The 21,106-nt window shown below is 46.1% G+C and overlaps 1 protein-coding gene across 1 annotated transcript; it reads left to right on the top strand.

Moving 5' to 3' along the window:
• Positions 1-3,658: 3,658 nt before the first annotated feature.
• LOC309699527 (C-type lectin domain family 12 member B-like) lies at positions 3,659-20,260 on the top strand. The gene is made up of 7 exons (XM_082522609.1): positions 3,659-3,844; positions 3,963-4,073; positions 17,849-17,959; positions 18,039-18,143; positions 18,399-18,538; positions 19,015-19,121; positions 19,850-20,260. The coding sequence occupies exons 1-7, from the start codon at positions 3,700-3,702 to the stop codon at positions 19,968-19,970; spliced, it is 840 nt and encodes a 279-aa protein (XP_082378735.1). The 5' UTR covers positions 3,659-3,699; the 3' UTR covers positions 19,971-20,260.
• Positions 20,261-21,106: the final 846 nt, after the last annotated feature.

The following is a 21,106-nucleotide window of genomic DNA, read 5'->3' as shown; positions in this document are numbered from 1 at the left end:
GATGAGTCCAATAACGGTGGTGTCATCTGCAAACTTGATTAGCTTGACAGACTGGTGGGTGGAGGTGCAGCAGTTGGTGTACAGGGAGAAGAGCAGAGGAGAAAGAACACAGCCCTGAGGGGAGCCGGTGCTGATGGTCCGGGAGTCCGAGACATTCTTTCCCAGCCTCACGTGCTGCTTCCTGTCCGTCAGGAAGTCAGTGATCCACCGGCAGATGGGATCAGGCACATTCATCTGGGAAAGCTTGCCTCGGAGATGGTCTGGAAGGATGGTGTTGAAGGCAGAGCTGAAGTCCACAAACAGGATCCTGGCGTAGGTTCCTGGGGAGTCCAGATGCTGCAGGATGAAGTGTAGGGCCATGTTGATGGCGTCATCTACAGACCTGTTGGCTCTATATGCAAACTGCAGGGGGTCCAGGAGGGGGGCCGTGAGGGTCTTGAGATGGGAGAGAACTAGGCGCTCAAATGACTTCATGACCACAGATGTCAGAGCCACGGGTCTGTAGTCATTTAGTCCAGTGATCCTAGGTTTCTTGGGGACAGGGATTATGGTGGAGGACTTGAAGCAGGCAGGCACATGACATGCCTGCAGTGAGGAGTTGAAAATGCCAGAAAACACTGGGGCCAGCTCGTTTGCACAGTGTCTGAGGGTGGCAGGAGACACGCCGTCTGGGCCGGGAGCTTTCCGAGCATTCAGATTCTTAAACTGCTTCCTCACATCTGCTTCATGAATATGAAGAGTTGTGGTCGGAGGAGGTGGTGTGAAATCCTCTTTTGTGTGGGGTGAGGAGGGGGGTGTTGTAGGTGAACAGTTTGAAGGTGGTGATGGCTCTATGGAGGGGGGAGAGGTGGGGGAATGAGTGTCCAAAGTGCCTCTATTGTTGGGGCCGTTGGAGGTGTGAAGGCTGCCTGATGGCTCATCAAAACGGCAGTAGAAGTCGTTGAGGGTGTTGGCTAAGAGCAAGTCATCAGTGGAGTGGGGGGTTTTAGGCTTGTAGTTTGTAATATTCCTAAAACCTTTCCACACAGAGGCCGAGTCATTCTCTGAGATCTGCTGCTGCATCTTCTCAGAGTGCTGATGTTTGGCAATGTCCACTTCCTTAGTGAACCTGTACTTGGCCTCTCTGTAGCAGTCCCTGTCTCCGCTTCTGAACGCCTTTCTCTTTTCCAGCCACAGCTTTTTGAGTTTAGGAGTAAACCAGGGTTTGTCATTGTTATAACTCACCCTGGTGCGTGATGGCACAATGTTTCTTTTCTCACAGAACAAAAAGTGTTTCAGAGAATTCCTGTCTCTTCTTCTTTGGTGTTTGTAAAACTTCAGAACATATGAAGGAAGAAGCTTCAGTAAATATGACCTGATAGACACACATTTCAAAGTGATGTCTGTAAACAGCTGACAAAACAGTTTCAAACAGCAGAAAGTCAGCTCTGACTTCTTTTTATTCTCCATTTTTACAGCAGGAAGATTTCATATTCATCAAAGCTTGAAAGCTGTTTTAGTGTGCATGATGATTCTCAGAGAAAAGTCTAAAGGAGGGAAAGTGGGCGAGAAACCTGGGAAAGAAATACAGCAAATATTGGAAATATTCCAAAAGAGACGCATATTTATATGAATGTGACAATAGTTATGAGTTTAGTCCAGTTTCATATCAGATTTGATCTCTCTGACAGGTTCTGGGCAGAAGGATGGTCAGATCCTTATTCTGTATACCGTGGAGTCTGCTGTGACAGTGATGGGAAATGGATACATTCATCTTATTCTCATTCAACGACCTTCATCTGTGAGAAATGAGTTTGGTGCTTTGATGTAAATGTTTGAATAATCCAACCAAAGACACCTCACTATGAAATGTCCTGCATGAGCCTCAGACTCAGCTTACAGTCTTTACTTGTTCATTCTGCATCATATATTGATTACATATATTGTCCCTCTGTGCTCTGTGCTGTACAGTAAGGTTGGAAGTCATCCACACAAAACCTTGAAGTACTTCATTACTCTGTAGTTCCAGCAAATTGTTCTAATAAAAGTCAAAGTGCAGCTTGTCTTTACTTTGCTTTACTTGGTTTATTCATCAGCCTGTTGGTCCTAAAACTTCAGTAAATGTCTTCTTCAGTTTCTCTCAAACAGCTGAAAGTTGCTGCTTCTTACTTTTAGCTACAAATCAGGAATCAAGAGACTGAAACCAGCACAAATTCAGTTTGTCAAACTTACAACGTGTGAATAAGTGAAGATGAATCCGTTTAAAACAACTTTCCTTCTTCTTCTTCACTTACATCAAAACACAACTTTACCTTCCTGCTTAGTTTGCAGCGAGCTGCCTGCACAGCGTTAACACACTGAAGGTCAAAGTTCATTTCAGCATGACAGAAAGGAAAAGTCCAGAAACAACAACCCTCACAGTGGACACGGTTAAAGTCTGTTGATGACTCTGAACATGACTCGGGTCTTTTTGTAACGTGGGCCTTAGTCGTCTTCATGAATCAGACAGTTTCAGAGCCAGTTTCCATGTGACACACTTCCTGCTTTGGACCCTTTACCTGCAGCCTGTATGTGTCCACATGTGATTGGTGCAAAGCTTTTAACTAATGACCACAGACCCTGGTTGTGTTTCGCTTCAGATGATTTTCAGCATTTCATTGAATTCTAACTGCACCAAAGACATTTCAGCGTTTCAATTCATCAAAATGACTTCAGATCTTGTTGCATGCTGTGAGTTTCTCTGCTGGTAAACTCGAAATAACTGAAGTTCACACTGACGCCATATTTCCTGCATCAGAAACATTCGCTCATTACTAACATTATATATTGTGTGATGACAGCAGCTTCTGAGAAAGCTATTTTTAAGTTGCTGCTGCTAAGTTCAAGCTCAGTGTCTGTGCATTATGACAAACATTTCAAATACATTTGTGTCTTTGCTTGTATTGGTGTACAAGTATCTATGTATTAATGCATGTAATGGAAAAGTTTTCCAAATAAATGGAGAAAAGTATTTAAGCTGTCTGTGTTTGTACTTTATTCTGCTGTTCGTTTCTGACTCGTTCACATTTGTAATTAATCACAACGGCATCAATGAAATCTCAGTAATTAAACTGATAAATCTGAACTTCAGGTCTTGTTGAAATCTGTTTGTTTGACTGTTTCCAACTGGAGACGGTGACAGTGACAGAGCGAACCTCTGCAACGCCGTGACGCCCCGTTAGCTTAGTTCACACTGACGTCATATTTCCTGTGTCACAAACTCTTCTTCTCTCTTCTCATTCTGTGGACTTACAACATGTAGAAACTCATGAAAGCAGCATCTAACAAAGGCATTGATGTGCATGTTGCTGCTGCTGAGTTCAGCCTCAGTGTCTCTGAGATATTCAGACAGGAGATGTTCAGAATGTTCTGGAGGTGTTTTAATGACTTTTTGAAGTCTTTGTTGTGTTCGTGGTTTGTTCTGCTGTTTCTGACTCGTTCACATTTGTCATCAATTAAAACTGCATCAGTCAAAGTTTTGCATTTGAAGTGAACTGAACTTCAGATCTTGTTGGATGCTGTTAGTGCTCATAAATAACTCAGCGTTTCACACATCATGACGTGACAGGAAAACTGTGGCTCTCTTCTGGTTTGACTTCCTGGATATTTTCAGTTCAAAGCTGCCTGACTCAAAGAAACAGGCAGACAGTGACGGACGGTCAAATATCTTCTTAGCTTAAGATGTCGACACAAACTCAAGGTGTCCATGACTCCAGGGTGAAATACAGCAGAGGGACCCATGAGGATGGAGGAGGAAGAGAGCAAATCGAGGTGGAGATGTTAGACGATGGAGAGCAGAACCCTGCTGGTGGATTACAAGAAGCTGGTAAGTAGGAACGAACTAAAAATACAAACTACAGATAATAAAAGGGAGGAAGAAGAAGGAGCTCCAGAGCCCCTCATTAGTGCTCCATGAATGGACTCTTTGTGTATTTTCTCTGTAGATGAACACACCCAGAGAAAGCTTCCAGCTGTGGACAGCAGCTGTTTCAGAGCGTTTGAAGTGACCCTGGGAGTGCTGTATCTGCTGATTCTGGCTGGAATCTTAACACGCTGTGAGCAACTTTATTTATCATGTTAGATTTGTGATTTTTTAACATTTTAAGGGAAATTATTTGATGTTGTTGACCTGATTCTGTTCACTTCCTGTTCTCTCTTCATGTTACAGTTAGAAACAGTCACTCTGCAGAGTTTTCTTATATATGTTACACTACTGCTGAAATATGTTCACTACCTACAGACTGGTTACAAATGTGCTGGGGCCCAGCTAACTGATGAGATCTACACTAAAGTAAATTAACTTAATACAAGGCTGTCGAGGCTATCGAGGCTATCGTGGCTCAAGAGTTAGGAGTTTGCCTTGTAATCGGAAGGTTGCCAGTTCGAGCCCTGGCTTGGACAGTCTTGGTTGTTGTGTCCTTGGGCAAGACACTTCCCTCTGGTGGTCAGAGGGCCTGGTGGCGCTAGTATCCGGCAGCCTCACCTCTGTCAGTGCGCCCCAGGGTGGCTGTGGCTTCAATGTAGCTGCCATCACCAGTGTGCGAATGTGTGTGTGAATGACTGGTTGTGTAAAGCGCTTTGGGGTCCTTAGGGACTAGTAAAGCGCTATACAAATACAGGCCATTTACCATAACCCTTTAACGTTAGTAGGGATGGGTATCGGTTGGGTTTTATCCGATACCAGTACCAAACTGGTACTTTTGAAACCGGTGCTTAAACGGTGCTTAAAGAATGGAGAACACAAAATATGTCCAAAAACCTCTCATGTTTAACTGTTTCCCTCTTTTTCTTTGGTCATCCTTTTTGGCCAGGGTGAAGGGAGTATCTGCCATCAAACAAGAAGACAGCCGCATGTAGCTATGATGAGGTTTGCTAGTTCACCTCACATGCATTAATGTAATAACGTGGTTAGCCTACTCAACGTAAATTACACACGAACAACATTAAGCTACTCACGCAGAGAAGAACGGCTGCTGCTGCATCATCATCCTCATCATTTCTGCTACACTGGCAGGGCTAGGGGCCAGGACTCTCCTCTTCGGGTTCTTGGGGGATGTTGCTAACTCCGGGTCCGATAACAGGCACCACACCCGCAGTAGATGTGCACGGTGTGAGCTCTCGCAGCAAGTGTCATGGTCCTGGGTCATTTTGGCCCAGCGTTTTGTGTTTCCTTGAAGTTCATTTTTGTGCTTTGTGTTTATTCTGATTTTGTATTGGTTTAGGGTTGAACCTGTAGTTTGGTGTGTGTATTCAGCCCTACCTGTGTCTGTCCTTGGTGCTCTGTTCATGTCCCCGTGTTGTGTTGTAAATCAGTCTGTGTGTTCCTGCTTTACTTTGAAGGCTCATGTTCTGGATTTCCTATTCTATTTTGAAGGTCTGTGTCTGTTGTCATTGTGTTCAGCTTGTGTCCTCCGGTCCTCATGTGTATTAGGTTCAGCTGTTCTTCCCTCCTGTGTGTGATTACCTGATTACCTTGTGTGTGTATATTTAGTGGGTGTCGGTCTGTGTTCATTGTCGGCTCGTCTGCATTCATCCGTCTACCTCTGCGTTCTATGGTGTTCCTGTCTCTGCGTCTCTCTGCCCCGCACCCCTTTTGTATGGTCTCAGGTTTGTCACTTAGTTTCTCCCAGTTTAGGTTTCCGTTTGTAAAGTACTCATACCTCGTTGCCTGTTTTTGTCACCACCACCTTTGTAAATAAAACATCACTTGTATCATCAGTTTGCTGCATCTTGGGTCCTCCTTTTCCTCCACACCACACGGCTCCCTCCGCCAGCCGTGACAGTACAAGCCGACCAAACATGGACCCAGCAGCATCCGCACCTTCCCAGGAGTTTCGGGAGGAATTAATTGACTCCGTTTCAAGGTTGGTCAACCTATGGCTCGAGCATGAGGGGGAAGAGTGTCTCCGCGCTGTAGAAGCCAGGCTACAGCAGCTCATCTCTGCTCACTCCTGGCTGCTCGGCTCTCTTCACCCGCTCGCACAGGACTTCATTCTTCATGAACTGCACCTTCACCCTCCAGCTGCTACCGCTTCCCAACCCAGCCCGCCGGAGGTTTTGCCCGGCCCGCCGGAGGTTTTGCCCGGCCCGCCGGAGGTTTTGCCCGGCCCGCCGGAGGTTTTGCCCGGCCTGCCGGAGGTTTTGCCCGGGAGGAAGCGACGATCGCGCCGTCGGCGCGTCTCCACACAGCCGGGGAATAGGACTTCGGTACTGCCGGCTGTGGTGAGTGGGAAAGACGCTCCATCTGTTTCGCCAGCTCGTATGACTGTTTATTCCGGGGCTGTGTTTGTTGAGTCAGCTGCCCAGCAGTCGCTAACTCAGTTAGCCGCTCACTCGTCACCTCCATTACAGTCACAGCCAGACCTATTAGACACTATGTTACAGTCCATAGCCCAGTCAATAGCTCAGTTGGTAGAAGACTCATCAGCCTTATTATCAGCTCAGCCGTCATCTTCACCTACTCCTCCGATACTTCAAGTTAAGTCCATCCAACCTGAAAAGAATTATTTTTCACCTGTTCATGTCAAGCAGAGAGACACACCACATAATGCAGTAGTCAGTCCCCAACAGCTGGCCAGTACAGAGACTGTCACGCACTCCAGGGCCTCCCCAGAGGCTGGGTTCCAGCCCCCAGCCGACTCGGGACCCCTGGAGGTTAAGAAGCCAGCTGAGGACTGCACCGGACTGTCGCTGCCTGAGCTGAGTCACTGCTCTGTGCAGCCGCAGTCCGCTTTGTGTTCGCCAGAGGCCCGTGTGCCTGCTGGTGCCGACCTGTCCCTGCCAGAGGCCCGTGTGCCTGCTGGTTCTGATCTGTCTCTGCCAGAGGCCCGTGCGCCTGCTGGTTCCGTTCTGTCCCTGCCAGAGGTCTCCGTGCCTGCTGGTTCTGTTGCGTCCCTGCCAGAGGCCCGCGTGCCTGCTAGTTCTGTTGCGTCCCTGCCAGAGGCCCGCGTGCCTGCTGGTTCTGTTGCGTTCCTGCCAGAGGCCCGTGTGCCTGCTGGTTCTGTTCTGTGTGTGCCAGGGGCTCCAGTGCCCACTGGGTCTGAGACTGTTTTTGCTGGGGGGCCCGAGGAGCCCGTCCAGCCACCAGCTGCAATCTCATCACCAGCTGCAGTCTCATCACCAGCTGCAGTCTCATCACCCTCGCCTGCTGCGGCCTCAGAGTCTTCGGCCTCGCCTGGTCCGGTTTCAGCATCTGCTTTGGCTTCATCCGGTCCAGCCTCTGCATCCTCATCATCTTCGTCTGGTCCAGCCTCTGCATCCTCATCATCTTCGTCTGGTCCGGCCTCTGCATCCTCATCATCTTCGTCTGGTCCGGCCTCTGCATCCTCATCATCTTCGTCTGGTCCGGCCTCTGCACCCTCCTCGTCTGGTCCGGCCTCCGTGTCGTCGTCCACGCCTGGTCCGGCCTCCGTGTCGTCATCCACGCCGCCGCCTGGTCCGGCCTCGGCTCCGCCTTCGTCTGATCCTGCGGTTGCCACACCGCCGTCGGAGCCAGCTCGACCCGTTCTGCCTCGCCTCTGCCGGCCGTTTTCCGGGCCTCTAAGATGGCATCACGGCCTTCGGGGGCGGCCTCCGGAAAGAGTTCGTCGCCGCCGCTGGCATCGCGGCCGTCCTCCGGACCTGCTCGGTGGCCACCACTACCTTCCAAGTGGTCGGCCTCCAGAATTGTTTGCCCGTCGCCGCCATTGCCGTGTGCACGGTCGGTCCCCAGAACTGTTTGCCCGTTGCCGTGTGCACGGTCGGTCCCCAGAACTGTTTGCCCGTCGCCGCCGTTGCCGTGTGCACGGTCGGCCCCCAGAACTGTTTGCCCGTCGCCGCCGTTGCCGTGTGCACGGTCGGCCCCCAGAACTGTTTGCCCGTCGCCGCCGTGCTGTGTGCACGGTCGGCCCCCTGAACTGCCTCCACTCCGCCACCGCTGCCTTCCGCTCGGTCGGCTTTTGGATCTGTGTCAGCCTCCGGGCTGGCCTCCTGAACTGTGTTTTGTCCTTGTGCTCCGGCATGTGTGTTTGTTTTGGACAGGTCACTTGGTTCGCTGGGGCTTGTTTTTGTTCGGTGTTGGTCCCTCCGTCCTGGGCCCCCGCCGCCCGCCCTGGGTTGGTCATCTGTTTTTGTTTTGGGCTGTCTGGAGTCAGCCCTTGGAGGGGGGGGTACTGTCATGGTCCTGGGTCATTTTGGCCCAGCGTTTTGTGTTTCCTTGAAGTTCATTTTTGTGCTTTGTGTTTATTCTGATTTTGTATTGGTTTAGGGTTGAACCTGTAGTTTGGTGTGTGTATTCAGCCCTACCTGTGTCTGTCCTTGGTGCTCTGTTCATGTCCCCGTGTTGTGTTGTAAATCAGTCTGTGTGTTCCTGCTTTACTTTGAAGGCTCATGTTCTGGATTTCCTATTCTATTTTGAAGGTCTGTGTCTGTTGTCATTGTGTTCAGCTTGTGTCCTTCGGTCCTCATGTGTATTAGGTTCAGCTGTTCTTCCCTCCTGTGTGTGATTACCTGATTACCTTGTGTGTGTATATTTAGTGGGTGTCGGTCTGTGTTCATTGTCGGCTCGTCTGCATTCATCCGTCTACCTCTGCGTTCTATGGTGTTCCTGTCTCTGCGTCTCTCTGCCCCGCACCCCTTTTGTATGGTCTCAGGTTTGTCACTTAGTTTCTCCCAGTTTAGGTTTCCGTTTGTAAAGTACTCATACCTCGTTGCCTGTTTTTGTCACCACCACCTTTGTAAATAAAACATCACTCGTATCATCAGTTTGCTGCATCTTGGGTCCTCCTTTTCCTCCACACCACACGGCTCCCTCCGCCAGCCGTGACAGCAAGCTATCAAATATGGCGCATTTCTCGGCTTTTAACAAAATGCTATACATTGCCAGGTGTTTCATCGGATTTGAGGTGTTACCTCCTTTGACAGTATCACAGTATCAGCTTAAAGCACTTGTTGCAGGCTGCTGAGTTTGGCTGTACTTCACAGCAAAAGATGCAGACTTATGACCGCTTCGCTTTGGGCATTTTTAATCTGTAGCTCTGCTCTAAAAGAACGTACGTACCTGAGCGCGCCTACTATCCTCGGAAACGTAAAATGATTGGCTAGAATCCAAAGTGTATGACATCTTAGGAAAAAAAAGCACCAAAATAAAGCACCGAAATGTGCGCTGCATTTCGTTCTGGTTACTACTGTTTATGTCAGAACTGGTGCCATATTGGCACCGGATACCGGTACCCATCCCTAAACATTAGTGGCTAACCACCAGCAACTAAAGCTGAGGACACACTGGAAAGGATTCACTCGTCACGTATCACTTTGAAGATCACAGCTGGCTCCAGTTTTATGTAACCTAATGTATTTAATACTAAATCATATGTCAGGCTTGATGTGCTCTCATAGGTAGTCGCTTCGATCTCTGACTCTACCTGGAAGTAGAGAAACATTACTCTTCAGTTCCCATCGTGCTGATTTTGAACATTATGGAATTTCTCCTGATTTTCCAACAAAATTGAAAAACCATATCCCAGAATTCAGAATTCTAGTTTCCAACAATGGATTTACTAAGCAGCTACTTCGTTTTAATATTACTCTTATTACTCTTTCTGGGTCTCAAAATAAACTTTTAACATATTTTCAGGCGATTCAATTCAATTTTATTTATACAGCCCCAAATCACAACAGCAGTCGCCTCAAGGCGCTTTATATTGTACAGTAGATCGTACAATAATACATACAGAGAAAATCCCAACAATCATGTGACCCCCTATGAGCAAGCACTTTGGTAACAGGAAGAAACCTCCGGCAGAACCAGGCTCAGGGAGGGGTGGGGCCATCTGCTGCGACCGGTTGGGGAGACTACACCTGTGTAAACTTCTAATATCTGAGCCGGCGAGAACAGCAACAACTCCCGGCACATCGTTTTCAGACCCCCGCAGTTTTTCGCTACTCAGGTTAAACATGATATATAAGTCACTTAGAAAACTTAAAAATGTTATTGTTTGGCTTTTTCAGTGTTTTATTTTTTTGTGAGTAAATCGGTTTGGCTGACATTAAAGTTATTAGATTAGATTAAATAAAACTTTATTAATCCCTCGGGAGCGTTCCTCTGGGGTTTTCACACAGCTGAATAAACGTCAAACAGAAAACTGATTAAACAGAAGTGTGAGACAGTCAAGAATTTACACCAGCGTCCGGTTACATTTTAGATAGCAAGGAGCAGACGGCTGAGTTTCACTCCACCGAGACAGCGGTGACGTAATTCTGAAGGCTCGACAGTCCAATCTCACAGTCACTCACTTCCGGCCTATCTGGCTTTCGGAGGACCCCGCCCACTTATGCTGGGCATACACTGTGCGACTTTTGGCTCATTTTGAGCCGATTTTTCAGTCGTGCGGCCGTTTTGGGGATCAGCCCGAGGTTCAGCCTCGTCGTGTGTCGTGCATCGTGTAGTATACATGGGCTAATGAGAAGCGATTAACACCTCATGACCAGCTCCCGATCATCAATCGTTTGGTCTTAAGAAAATTAAACCTGTTTGAAATCCTGTCAGCCGTTGTGAGAGTGTCACCGCAGCCTCTCACGCTGCACATGTGCAAACACAGAAATGAAAGTGAAAAGACGGAGCAGCATGTGATCTGGACACAAGCGATGGAGGCACAACTTGTAGAACTTTGGCTCATCTGAGCCTTTTCGATGTGGCCTCACAAAATCATGACGACTGCAGCAACTGTGAAAAGAGTTTGATGGACATTGCTGCTCAATCACAGCTGCCTGATCAATGTCTTCCATTAGCAATTTAGAAAAGTTGATGGTGGTGGTGTGTGTGTCTGTGTGAGTGAAAGACAGAAAGGGAGACAGATTTTGTGTTATAAGCTTCATGTTATGGACGCACAGTGTCAGCATCAGCATCAGATCATCGGGCCGTAGAGTGTGAGACCCTGCATCGTGACCTACGAATTTCTAAACTCTGAGAGTCAATTGTACAGTTTGAGCAGAAGCTGAATAACGTGACTGAAAAGAGTCGCACAGTGTTTGCCCAGCTTTGGACCGCGAAAGCCGGGTCCTCAGGTGGATGGAAGCCCCAAACGCAATTTCATTGTTCTTTGACAATGACAATAAATAAATACTTGACTACTTGACTATGCAGCCTCTGAATTTGGACACCCTACGTCCAGATGAACAGTATCAAACTTTGGGGATTTTCTAACTGTACGGAGGGCTTTTTTATAAAGCAAGGTCAATTTCTCAAGGTCAAATCAGAATCAGAATCAGAATCAGAATACTTTATTGATCCCTGGGGGAAATTATTTTTTGTTACAGTGCTCCATTATAAACCAACATTAAGACAAGACAGACAATATGCTAACTAAGAATAGTACAATATATACATATATATACATACATACATACATAAGTCACTCATAAGTCACTCATAAATAAATAGCTGGAAAAGAAACATGTGTAGCTGTAGCAGCAAACAGTGTGTTAAGTGGATGCGTTGTACAGGGAGCCACATGCAGGAAAGATTTCCTGTGTCGTTCAGTGGTGCATCATGGGTAATCTCAGTCTCTCACTGAACGAGCTCCTGTGACTGACCAACATGTCATGGAGTGGGTGGGAGGTGTTATCCAACATTGTCTTTATCTTGGGCAGCATCCGCCTCTCCGACACCACCTTGAGGGAGTCCAGCTCCATCCCCACAACATTACTGGCCTTACGGATCAGTTTATTAAGTCTGTTGGCATCTGCGACCCTCAGCCTGCTCCCCCAGCATGCAACAGCATAGAGGATCGCACTGGCCACCACAGACTCATAGAAAATCCTCAGCATTTTCTGGCAGATGTTGAAAGACCTCAGTCGCCTCAAAAAATAGCGTCGCCTCTTGCCCTTCCTGTAAAGTGCTGTGGTGTTTTTAGCCCAGTCCAGTTTATTGTCAATGTGTACTCCAAGGTATTTATAGTCCTCCACAATGTCAACACTGACCCCCTGGATTGAAACAGGGGTCAAGTGTTTCCTGGTCTTCCTGAAGTCCACGATCAGTTCCTTGGTCTTTGCCACGTTGAGCTGCAGATGATTCTGCTCACACCACGTGACAAAGGAGTCGACCACAGCCCGGTACTCTGTCTCATCGTCCCTGCTGATGCATCCAACCACCGCAGAGTCATCAGAAAACTTCTGAAGATGGAGGTCTCTGTGCAGTGGCTGAAGTCTGTGGTGTAGAGGGTGAAGAGGAAGGGGGAGAGGACAGTCCCCTGTGGTGCCCCTGTGTTGCTAATCACCTTGTCAGACACACACTGTGGGAGACGTACATATTGTGGTCTTCCTGTCAGGTAATCAACAATCCAGGACACCAGAGAAGCATCCACCTGCATCGCTGCTAACTTATCACCCAGGAGGGTCGGCCTGATGGTGTTGAAAGCACTGGAAAAGTCAAAAAACATGACCCTCACAGTGCTCGCCGGCTGGTTCAGATGGGTGTAGACACGATTGAGCAGGTAGATGATGGCGTCCTCAGTCGAGACGAGGCTGAGGGGAAGGGCTGAGGATCCCCAGACGAGGCGTCACCCAGTAGCCACCGAGCAGAAGCTAGAGGGGGCTGCACCGGCGTGCCTGACCGGCTCTGCCGGCAGCCAGCTGTGCCAGAGTGAACCGAGCCGCAGGCCCGGAGGCCGGAGGCCCGAGGGCCCCCCGCACCCCGGAGGAGGCCTGACCGAGCAACAGGCCCCAGGCCCCGCCAGGTAGCCATCGGGAGTGAGCCGGTACATACCTGAGTGCCCAGCCCCGGAAACCAAGAACCACCAATGCACCGACCCCTGAGGGCATCAGTCACCGGCAGGGAGTGTGGTGAGGGGAGATAAGCCTTGGAGGGCCTGGGAGTTCCCAGAGAGGTGGAGTCTAAGACCCGACCTGACATATAGACACAGACAAACAGGCACACACAGACACAAACATGCATTCCCACCCTCATGCACACATATACAAACACTCAGGGTGGACGAGGCTAAGCATCAGGCTTTCAAATTAATTAAAAGTCTGTCTGGGTCTTTGGTTGATTAATAGGCTGGTGTGAAAAATTGCTGCCACACCGCCCCCTCGGCCTCTGCTTCGAGGTTTCTGGTAGTTAGAATGACTCGGGGGTGTTGATTCATTTAAACTAACATAATCATCCTGCTGCAACCAGGTTTCTGTAAGGCAGAGTAAATCGATTTGTTGATCAATTATTAAGTCATGTACTAACAGAGACTTGGAGGAGAGAGACCTAATATTTAATAATCCACATTTCACTGTTTTACTCTTTGGTTCAGATGTGGATACTGTATTGTTCTTTCTTTGTGATTTTTTGTTTAAATTGTTTGTTGCTGGTTTTTAGTTTGTTTTTTGTCTGTTTGGGAGCTGACACAGTCTCTATGGAGATGGGTTTTTCGGGGGGGTAACAGGAGGAGGGAAGCTGCAGAGAGGCGTGTAACATTGCAACTCTGCTTCCTGGTCCCAAATCTGGATAGCCATGGTCTGGGGCATTTACTAAATTTGTCTATATTTCTAGAAATGGGAGCTGCTCCATCCAAAGTGGAGGACTGGGAACAAGACCAGGTTTCCTCCAGAATCACCAATTACCAGAGTTTGACCCCTGCTGGGTGTTTTGCTGAGTGGGGAAAAACCGTTAGACACAGAAAAGGCTGGTGGTGTACCTGGGTATTCTATTTAGGACTACACTTCCTCCTCACCGTCACCCAGCCATCTTGTTTCCCCAGCTGCTCAGGGCAGTCTGCCGTGGGACAGCTAGTAGGGCCTACGCTACCTGCTGCTGCATCGACTACATGGCCATGTCTAGCTACAGATTTTTCAAGGGTGTGAAGCCGAATCTCCAATTCAAGGATCCTGGCCTCCAGAGCTGCAAATAGGCTACAGTTATTAGAGGTATCATTACTGCTAAAGGAGGTTGAGGAGTAACTAAAATTCTGACATAATGAGCAGGAAAGTGCAGCAGGGACGGGTGAAGAGGCCATGCTGGTAGCGAGTTGGCTACGAGCTAAGCTACGCTAAACAGTAAAGATACAGTGAGTGAATACTGTAAATATAATTAGTGAGTGAACACATAGAGTGTACTGTTGATGAAGCACACCCTCTGACGACTTATCTGAAATAAGTTGTCATCTATAAATTGTTAATGAAATTGGCTATGCAGATAAGCTACAGAAAAACACAAGTATGTGTTATAACAGGAACAGGAAGTGATACTCAGAGAGGGCGAACACCAAGTGAAGGACAACCCAGAGGAACCTTCCGTGGTTCTTGATTTAAGTGGTTGTAATTTTTTTTCCTATTCATTACACATGTCCCAAAATTTAGTACATGAAGAATAAACCAATTTCAGGAAAAGAATAAATTTGAGATGTGTTAATTTAGCAGTTGCATTCAAAGGAGCTTGCAAAGAAAAGCGTCTGGACTTCTTTAAGTTGCTTGAAGACGTTTCACCTCTCATTTGAGAAGCTTCTTCAGTTCTAAGGTCAAATGGTGGAGAGTCCCAGATATAAACCTAGTGGGAGTATCCCCCCACAGAGGGACAAAAGGACCCCCTGATGATCCTCTAATCGCCTGAGCCAAGGTGTGAAACTGGGTGTGGGTCCCAATCAGCCAGGGTTTCAGGTGAGCTCATTGTGAAACCTGGCCCCACCTTATCATGCGAATTCCTGAGGTCAGATGGCCCAGGATGTGAGTGGGCGTTAAGGCGTCTGGGAAGGATCTCAAAACTGGATTATAGATGGCAGAGAGTTGGTGTCGTAAACCCCCACCTCTGTTCAAAGATGGTCGCTCACAGTGGACATAGATGACTTCATTCACTCCTCTTTCAAACCATCTGTCCTCTCTGTCCAAAATGTGAACATTGGCATCCTCAAAAGAGTGTCCTTTATCCTTAAGATGCAGATGGACTGCTGAGTCTTGTCCTGTGGAGGTGGCTCTTCTGTGTTGTGCCATGCGCTTGTGAAGTGGCTGTTTGGTCTCTCCAATGTAGAGGTCTGGGCATTCCTCGCTGCACTGTACAGCATACACCACATTGTTAAGTTTGTGTTTTGGCGTTTTGTCTTTCGGGTGAACCAGTTTTTGTCTGAGCGTGTTGCCGGGATGTCATGCTTGGAGAAAACCCTCCTGAGTTTCTCTGATACACCGGCTACATAGGGGATGACAATGTTGTTGCGTCTGTCCTTCTTATCCTCCCTCGCTGGTGTCTGTTCTTCTTTTCTGTGCCTCTTTGCTGACTTTAAGAACGCCCATTTAGGATAGCCGCACGTTTTGAGTGCTTCCTTTACATGCGTGTGTTCCTTCTTTTTTCCTTCAAGCTTAGAGGGAACCTGTTTGGCCCGGTGGTGTAGGGTCCTAATTACTCCAAGTTTGTGTTCCAGAGGGTGATGGGAGTCAAACCTCAGACCTTAGAACTGAAGAAGCTTCTCGGATGAGAGGTGAAACGTCTTCAAGTAACTTAAAGAAGTCCAGACGCTTTTTCTTTGCAAGCTCCTTTGACTACGATGACCTGGATGACTGAGAACCTTCACAGACACTTAGCAGTTGCATGATTTTTAACTTGTAAAATGGTCAAAATCACAGACTTGTTTGTTCTAGAGGTCATTCTGTGTTTGTGGTTAGAAACATCCACACTGATTTCTAACAGGACCACAGACTCAGAATCCTCCTTCACTCCAGAAGGGCTCTTTCAGATGTGCTACACTGGGTCGAAGAGTGCTGTGCCTCCTCAAAAACACCGGCGGTGTCATGAGCAGGCAGCGGCTGATCTTTTTGTTTTGTTTAGTTTTTTTTTCAAGACCGAGGCACGATGCGTACCACCTACAATAAACAATTTCTAATCAGAATCAGTGAAAAGAGCACAATTTCCATGACTAATCTGCCGACAGAGAAACTTTGGAGTCTGGGTTTGTTAACTCCCCCACCGCCCACCGAGGCAGCGAGGCGCTTTGCACGTAAACGAAAGCGAGGAAAGCGTGTCGGTGCTAGTGCTAGGCTAAAGGCTAACCTGTTCCGCCGGGCACTTCCATCCATCCCGCTCTCCAGCGTTCACTCCCTGGACAGTTAAATCGATTATCTTTTGTTACGGCCCTAGCAGGGCCTCTCTCCTCCTGAAGGTGCCTGTGTGGGCGTGTCACACTACCTCTTCTGCCTGAGGTGCCACCTTTCCCTTTTACACAGCTGACTCACGTCAGTAATTAAGGAGATTTAAGCCCAGGGAAAGGTGAGCCCTGGGCCAGAGTGCCAGTAGAGTGGTTACAGCTAGTGAGCTGTGTTATTGTGGTTTGCAGCTAGTGAGCTGCTCTCTTTCTTTTTGACTTACGTTTTACTTTATTGACCAACGCCTGAGTTTTGTTTGTTTTCTTAAATGGTGATAGCGGCTTGTCCGTCTCTTTTAGTTAGTATAAATTGAAACTTTAATAAAACTCTTTAATTTAACCCTTTTGCCTCCTTTACTCCTTTTTCTGACCCGGTCACTTTTGTTACTTCCCCCCTCCCCGCCTAGACCCCTCAGGGGAACGTAACACTTTGGCTCCAGCATTCGACCCAGCACAAAGTTAAGAACTTTTGTGTTTTCATCCTCACGGATACCTGGTTTCCTGAGGAGCTGAACAAGTTATACGCATGGTTTGATGCACTGAACAAACCACAGGCAAAGAAAGCCATGCCCACCACCACCGACCATACCATCTCTCTGCCTGCAGCTGACCTGAGGAGAACTTTCACCAAGGTCAACCCACGGAAAGTTGCTGGACCAGACAACATCCCAGGTTGCGTGCTGAGAGACTGCGCTGATGAGCTGGTCGATGTCTTCACAGACATGTTCAATTCATCTCTGAGCCAGATGATTGTCCCAGCATGCTTTAAGTCCACCACCATTATCCCGGTGCCAAAGAAATCCTCAGCATCCTGCCTGAATTTTATCGCCCTGACCCTCATCATCATGAAGTGCTTCGAGAGACTTGTCATGGCACATGTGAAAAGCAACCTCCCCTGCTCACTGGATCCACTGCAGTTTGCATACTGGCCGAACAGGTCGACCGAGGATACTATTTCCACTCCACTTCACCTCTCCTTCTCCCACCGGGACAAGAAAGACACCTATGTCAGAATGGTGTTCATGGACTTGAGCTCAGCATTCAGCACCATTATTCCCCAAAAAATGTTTGACAAACTCAGCAAGTTGGGACTGAGCAGCTCTCTCTGCTACTGGATACTAGATTTCCTGTCAGAGAGGCCTCAGTCCGTCCGAATCGGCAACAACACCTCCAGCACCATCAGACTGAGCACAGGAGCTCCTCAGGGCTGTGTTCTCAGCCCACTGTTGTTCACGCTACTGACACACGATTGCACCGCCCTACACAGCTCCAACCAATCATCAAGTTTGATGATGACACAACCGTGGTTGGACTCATCAGCAGGAAGTGTTGAAGTGTTGAAGCCTCAGAGCAGCTTTGACTGAATGTAAAAAGACATATTTTCAGTGAGAACAGGCACATGTCACATGAGTCAGAATCTATTCTTTCAAAGCATATAGATAACATCTCTGACTACAGGTGTAGAAATGCTGTTTGACTCTTCACCTTCTTCCTCCACACTGAAGCACAATTATTCTGAATCTTGTCAGTGGTTTTTGTTCACAGTTGATACGTATTTAGCTCATCAGATTTCCTGTAGTTCTAACACCTCCACCCACAGGACATGTTAAAGAGCAATGGCTGCAAGTTTCTGACTCTTATTGATATATTTGACAAAGCAGAGGAAGAAGATTATTTCTGTTCAATGTTTCACTCATTTTATTTTATTTTATTTTGGTTTCACTAAAATATTTCAGATGCTTTGAACAAGAGTGAAAACAAAAGACTTCATGCTAAATGTGACAAACTGAACCACGTTTACAATGACACCAAAAAGAATCACACTGAGCTCCAGGATGAACTTCAAGGTAAGCAAACACCAAGTTCTTATATCACAGATATATTTGTAGAACATTTTAACTTAATTTGAATCTTTTTTCTCTAAAGACACAAAAACCAGCCTGACTCAGTTACAGAGCCGTTATGATGAACTGAGTAAAAACCACAGTCAGCTACAGGAAGAAGTGAAGAAGCTGAAGGAGAAGATAGAAGGTAATAAAGTTTGAATAACTGATAGAAAACATCAGTGTTACACAGTGATAACCTGATTGTGTCTTTGTTTTGAATCCTAAATGTTTGATGCTGTGTAACAGTTTCTCTGTATAAATGTAAGTTTCAGTTCATTATGAATAAGAGAGAAAACCTGAGTTTAAATGAAGCATTTACAGGGAAAATGACAGGAACCAAAGATTAATGTGATACAACAGGACACAAAGTCTGACTTTAAAACATGTGTTTGACTTTAAGAGAAGTGTCCTGATCGATGGAGGAGATTTGGAAGCAGCTGTTACTTTAAATCCACTGAGAGTAAAACTTGGTCTGAGAGCAGGAGAGCCTGTAAGGATAAAGGAGCTGATCTGGTGATGATAAACAGCAAAGAGGAACAGGTGGGTGTGTTTGTTCATGTCTGTGTGATCTTTGATGGAGCTGACAGTCACCTGTTACTTGTGTCTTTGACCTGCTGTCAGTCTGTGACCTGCTTCCTGTCTCCACTCTGATGGATTTCTTGGATTCTCCTTTTTTGTTGCAGACACATTCAAACGTAAAGTTTTTACACATTTGACAAACATTTAATTTACACAGAAATGTTATAAAATGAGAGAAATCCTCATAATCCAGATTATTTTTCTGATTCAATCCAACTGAATCAAATGATTTGTTAACACTGATTCCACTGCAACACTGACTGAGCTACAGGAGGAGCTGATATTCATCGATTCTTTGGCTCTTTCTGATTTCTGCACAATGGAAGAAAAGTTTCATCACAGTTATTCTTCCTTCAGACATGTTCACAAGATGATGTCACTACAACAGAAGTGCTGAATTATGACTGGAGACAATATTTGTGTCTCTTCTCAAACAGGAATTTATCAGTAAATTTGGAGGAGAGTCCTGGATTGGTCTGGAAGCCAAACAGACATCAAGAGGATATGAATGGGAATGGGTGGACGGATCAGCGCTGACAGAAACGTGAGACATTAGTTTGTTTCTATTCCAGAGTTATTATTTAGAAGTGAAACACTGATGTTTTGGAAGATAGATCAGCAATACATGAGCTGAGCTATTTTCCAACAGCCCCACAAACTGAATGTAAAGAAAAGCAGAAATCCTCCTTTGAATGAACAGCTGTGCTTGAACTCTCTTCATCTGCAGTCTGTGATGACGTTCAGTTATAACAAGTCAGTTTGAAGGAATCAGGATTGAAACATGTTCAAAGCAGCGACCGACACATTTCACTTTGTTCAATTTGTCTTCATGTTTTTGTGCTGTAATGTTTCTTTTCTCACAGAACAAAAAGTGTTTCAGAGAATTCCTGTCTCTTCTTCTTTGGTGTTTGTAAAACTTCAGAACATATGAAGGAAGAAGCTTCAGTAAATATGACCTGATAGACACACATTTCAAAGTGATGTCTGTAAACAGCTGACAAAACAGTTTCAAACAGCAGAAAGTCAGCTCTGACTTCTTTTTATTCTCCATTTTTACAGCAGGAAGATTTCATATTCATCAAAGCTTGAAAGCTGTTTTAGTGTGCATGATGATTCTCAGAGAAAAGTCTAAAGGAGGGAAAGTGGGCGAGAAACCTGGGAAAGAAATACAGCAAATATTGGAAATATTCCAAAAGAGACGCATATTTATATGAATGTGACAATAGTTATGAGTTTAGTCCAGTTTCATATCAGATTTGATCTCTCTGACAGGTTCTGGGCACCAGGACATGAGAATTCCCGTCCTGGTTACTATGGAGCCTGCTGTGACGGTGATGGGAGAGTGACACAGTTACATTATTCTAATTCAATGACCTTCATCTGTGAGAAATGAGTTTGGTGCTTTGATGTAAATGTGTGAATAATCCAACCAAAGACACCTCACTATGAAATGTCCTGCATGAGCCTCAGACTCAGCTTACAGTCTTTACTTGTTCATTCTGCATCATATATTGATTACATATATTGTCCCTCTGTGCTCTGTGCTGTACAGTAAGGTTGGAAGTCATCCACACAAAACCTTGAAGTACTTCATTACTCTGTAGTTCCAGCAAATTGTTCTAATAAAAGTCAAAGTGCAGCTTGTCTTTACTTTGGTTTACTTGGTTTATTCATCAGTCTGTTGGTCCTAAAACTTCAGTAAATGTCTTCTTCAGTTTCTCTCAAACAGCTGAAAGTGGCTGCTTCTTTTTATAGTTAAAAAATAGGAACTTTAAAAGAGATTGAAATGCAGAAAAAGCATGTTCGGCAAATCTAAATTTAATTCTTTATTAAATTTAGATTTAATATTGCATTCAATATGGAAGTTGTTTTTCAATTTTTTTGTAAGATGGATATGGAAGCCAAATATTTCGCATGAGGTTTTTTGTCTTGATGACTTTGTATAGTTGTTGTTGTACTACAGCATTAGGTCAGACCACAAGTGTGTTGTTCTTTTACAATAAACAGCAAAAGTCAGAAAGTGTGTTTGGATTGACAACAACTGTGATGACACATTATAACCTGTTAAGTTCTGCCCCTGCTTTGATCAAATGTGGGTTACTGCTGGTTAGTTAGTGTGACTTCATACAAACCTGTGTGTTACACCAGTGGAAGAAGCTTTTCCTTCATCAGTCTTCTTGTTTCTTACTATAGGGCTGAACAGCTACACTAACACTCTCTGGCTCTATGCTGCCCCCCTGTGGTCACAGTTGTAGTCAGTGTTGGTATGAAATGTTTGAAAGCTTCAGCACCACAGACAGCTACAGGCAGCTCCACCCTCTCTGTACTATGTCTTTCTTAGATGTGAATAAGAAAATAAAAACAGTGGAAGAAAACTATAAAAGGTCTATTCAAATATGAAATAGACTCAGCGGTCTGCAGCATCAGAAGTGACACAAACAGGTGCTGAGATGAAGTGAACATAGAGCAGCATCATTATTTTTCAGACTAGTGGATTTTCAATAATACATACAAATATTTAGATGTTTA

This window comes from Aulonocara stuartgranti, assembly GCF_965226115.1.
Source record: "Aulonocara stuartgranti genome assembly, chromosome: 22".
Lineage (NCBI taxonomy): Eukaryota > Metazoa > Chordata > Actinopteri > Cichliformes > Cichlidae > Aulonocara > Aulonocara stuartgranti.
The sequence above is the reverse complement of the archived record's forward strand: the minus strand, read 5'-3'. Positions and strand labels throughout refer to the sequence as shown.

Excerpts from the sequence above, each read along its gene's own strand:
- LOC309699527 (XM_082522609.1), top strand. The coding sequence starts at position 3,700 with ATGTCGACACAAACTCAAGGTGTCCATGACTCCAGGGTGAAATACAGC. Across the intron at positions 4,074-17,848 it reads GGCTGGAATCTTAACACGCT|ATGCTTTGAACAAGAGTGAA; the intron begins GTGAGCAACTTT and ends AAAATATTTCAG. Across the intron at positions 17,960-18,038 it reads GCTCCAGGATGAACTTCAAG|ACACAAAAACCAGCCTGACT; the intron begins GTAAGCAAACAC and ends TTTTCTCTAAAG.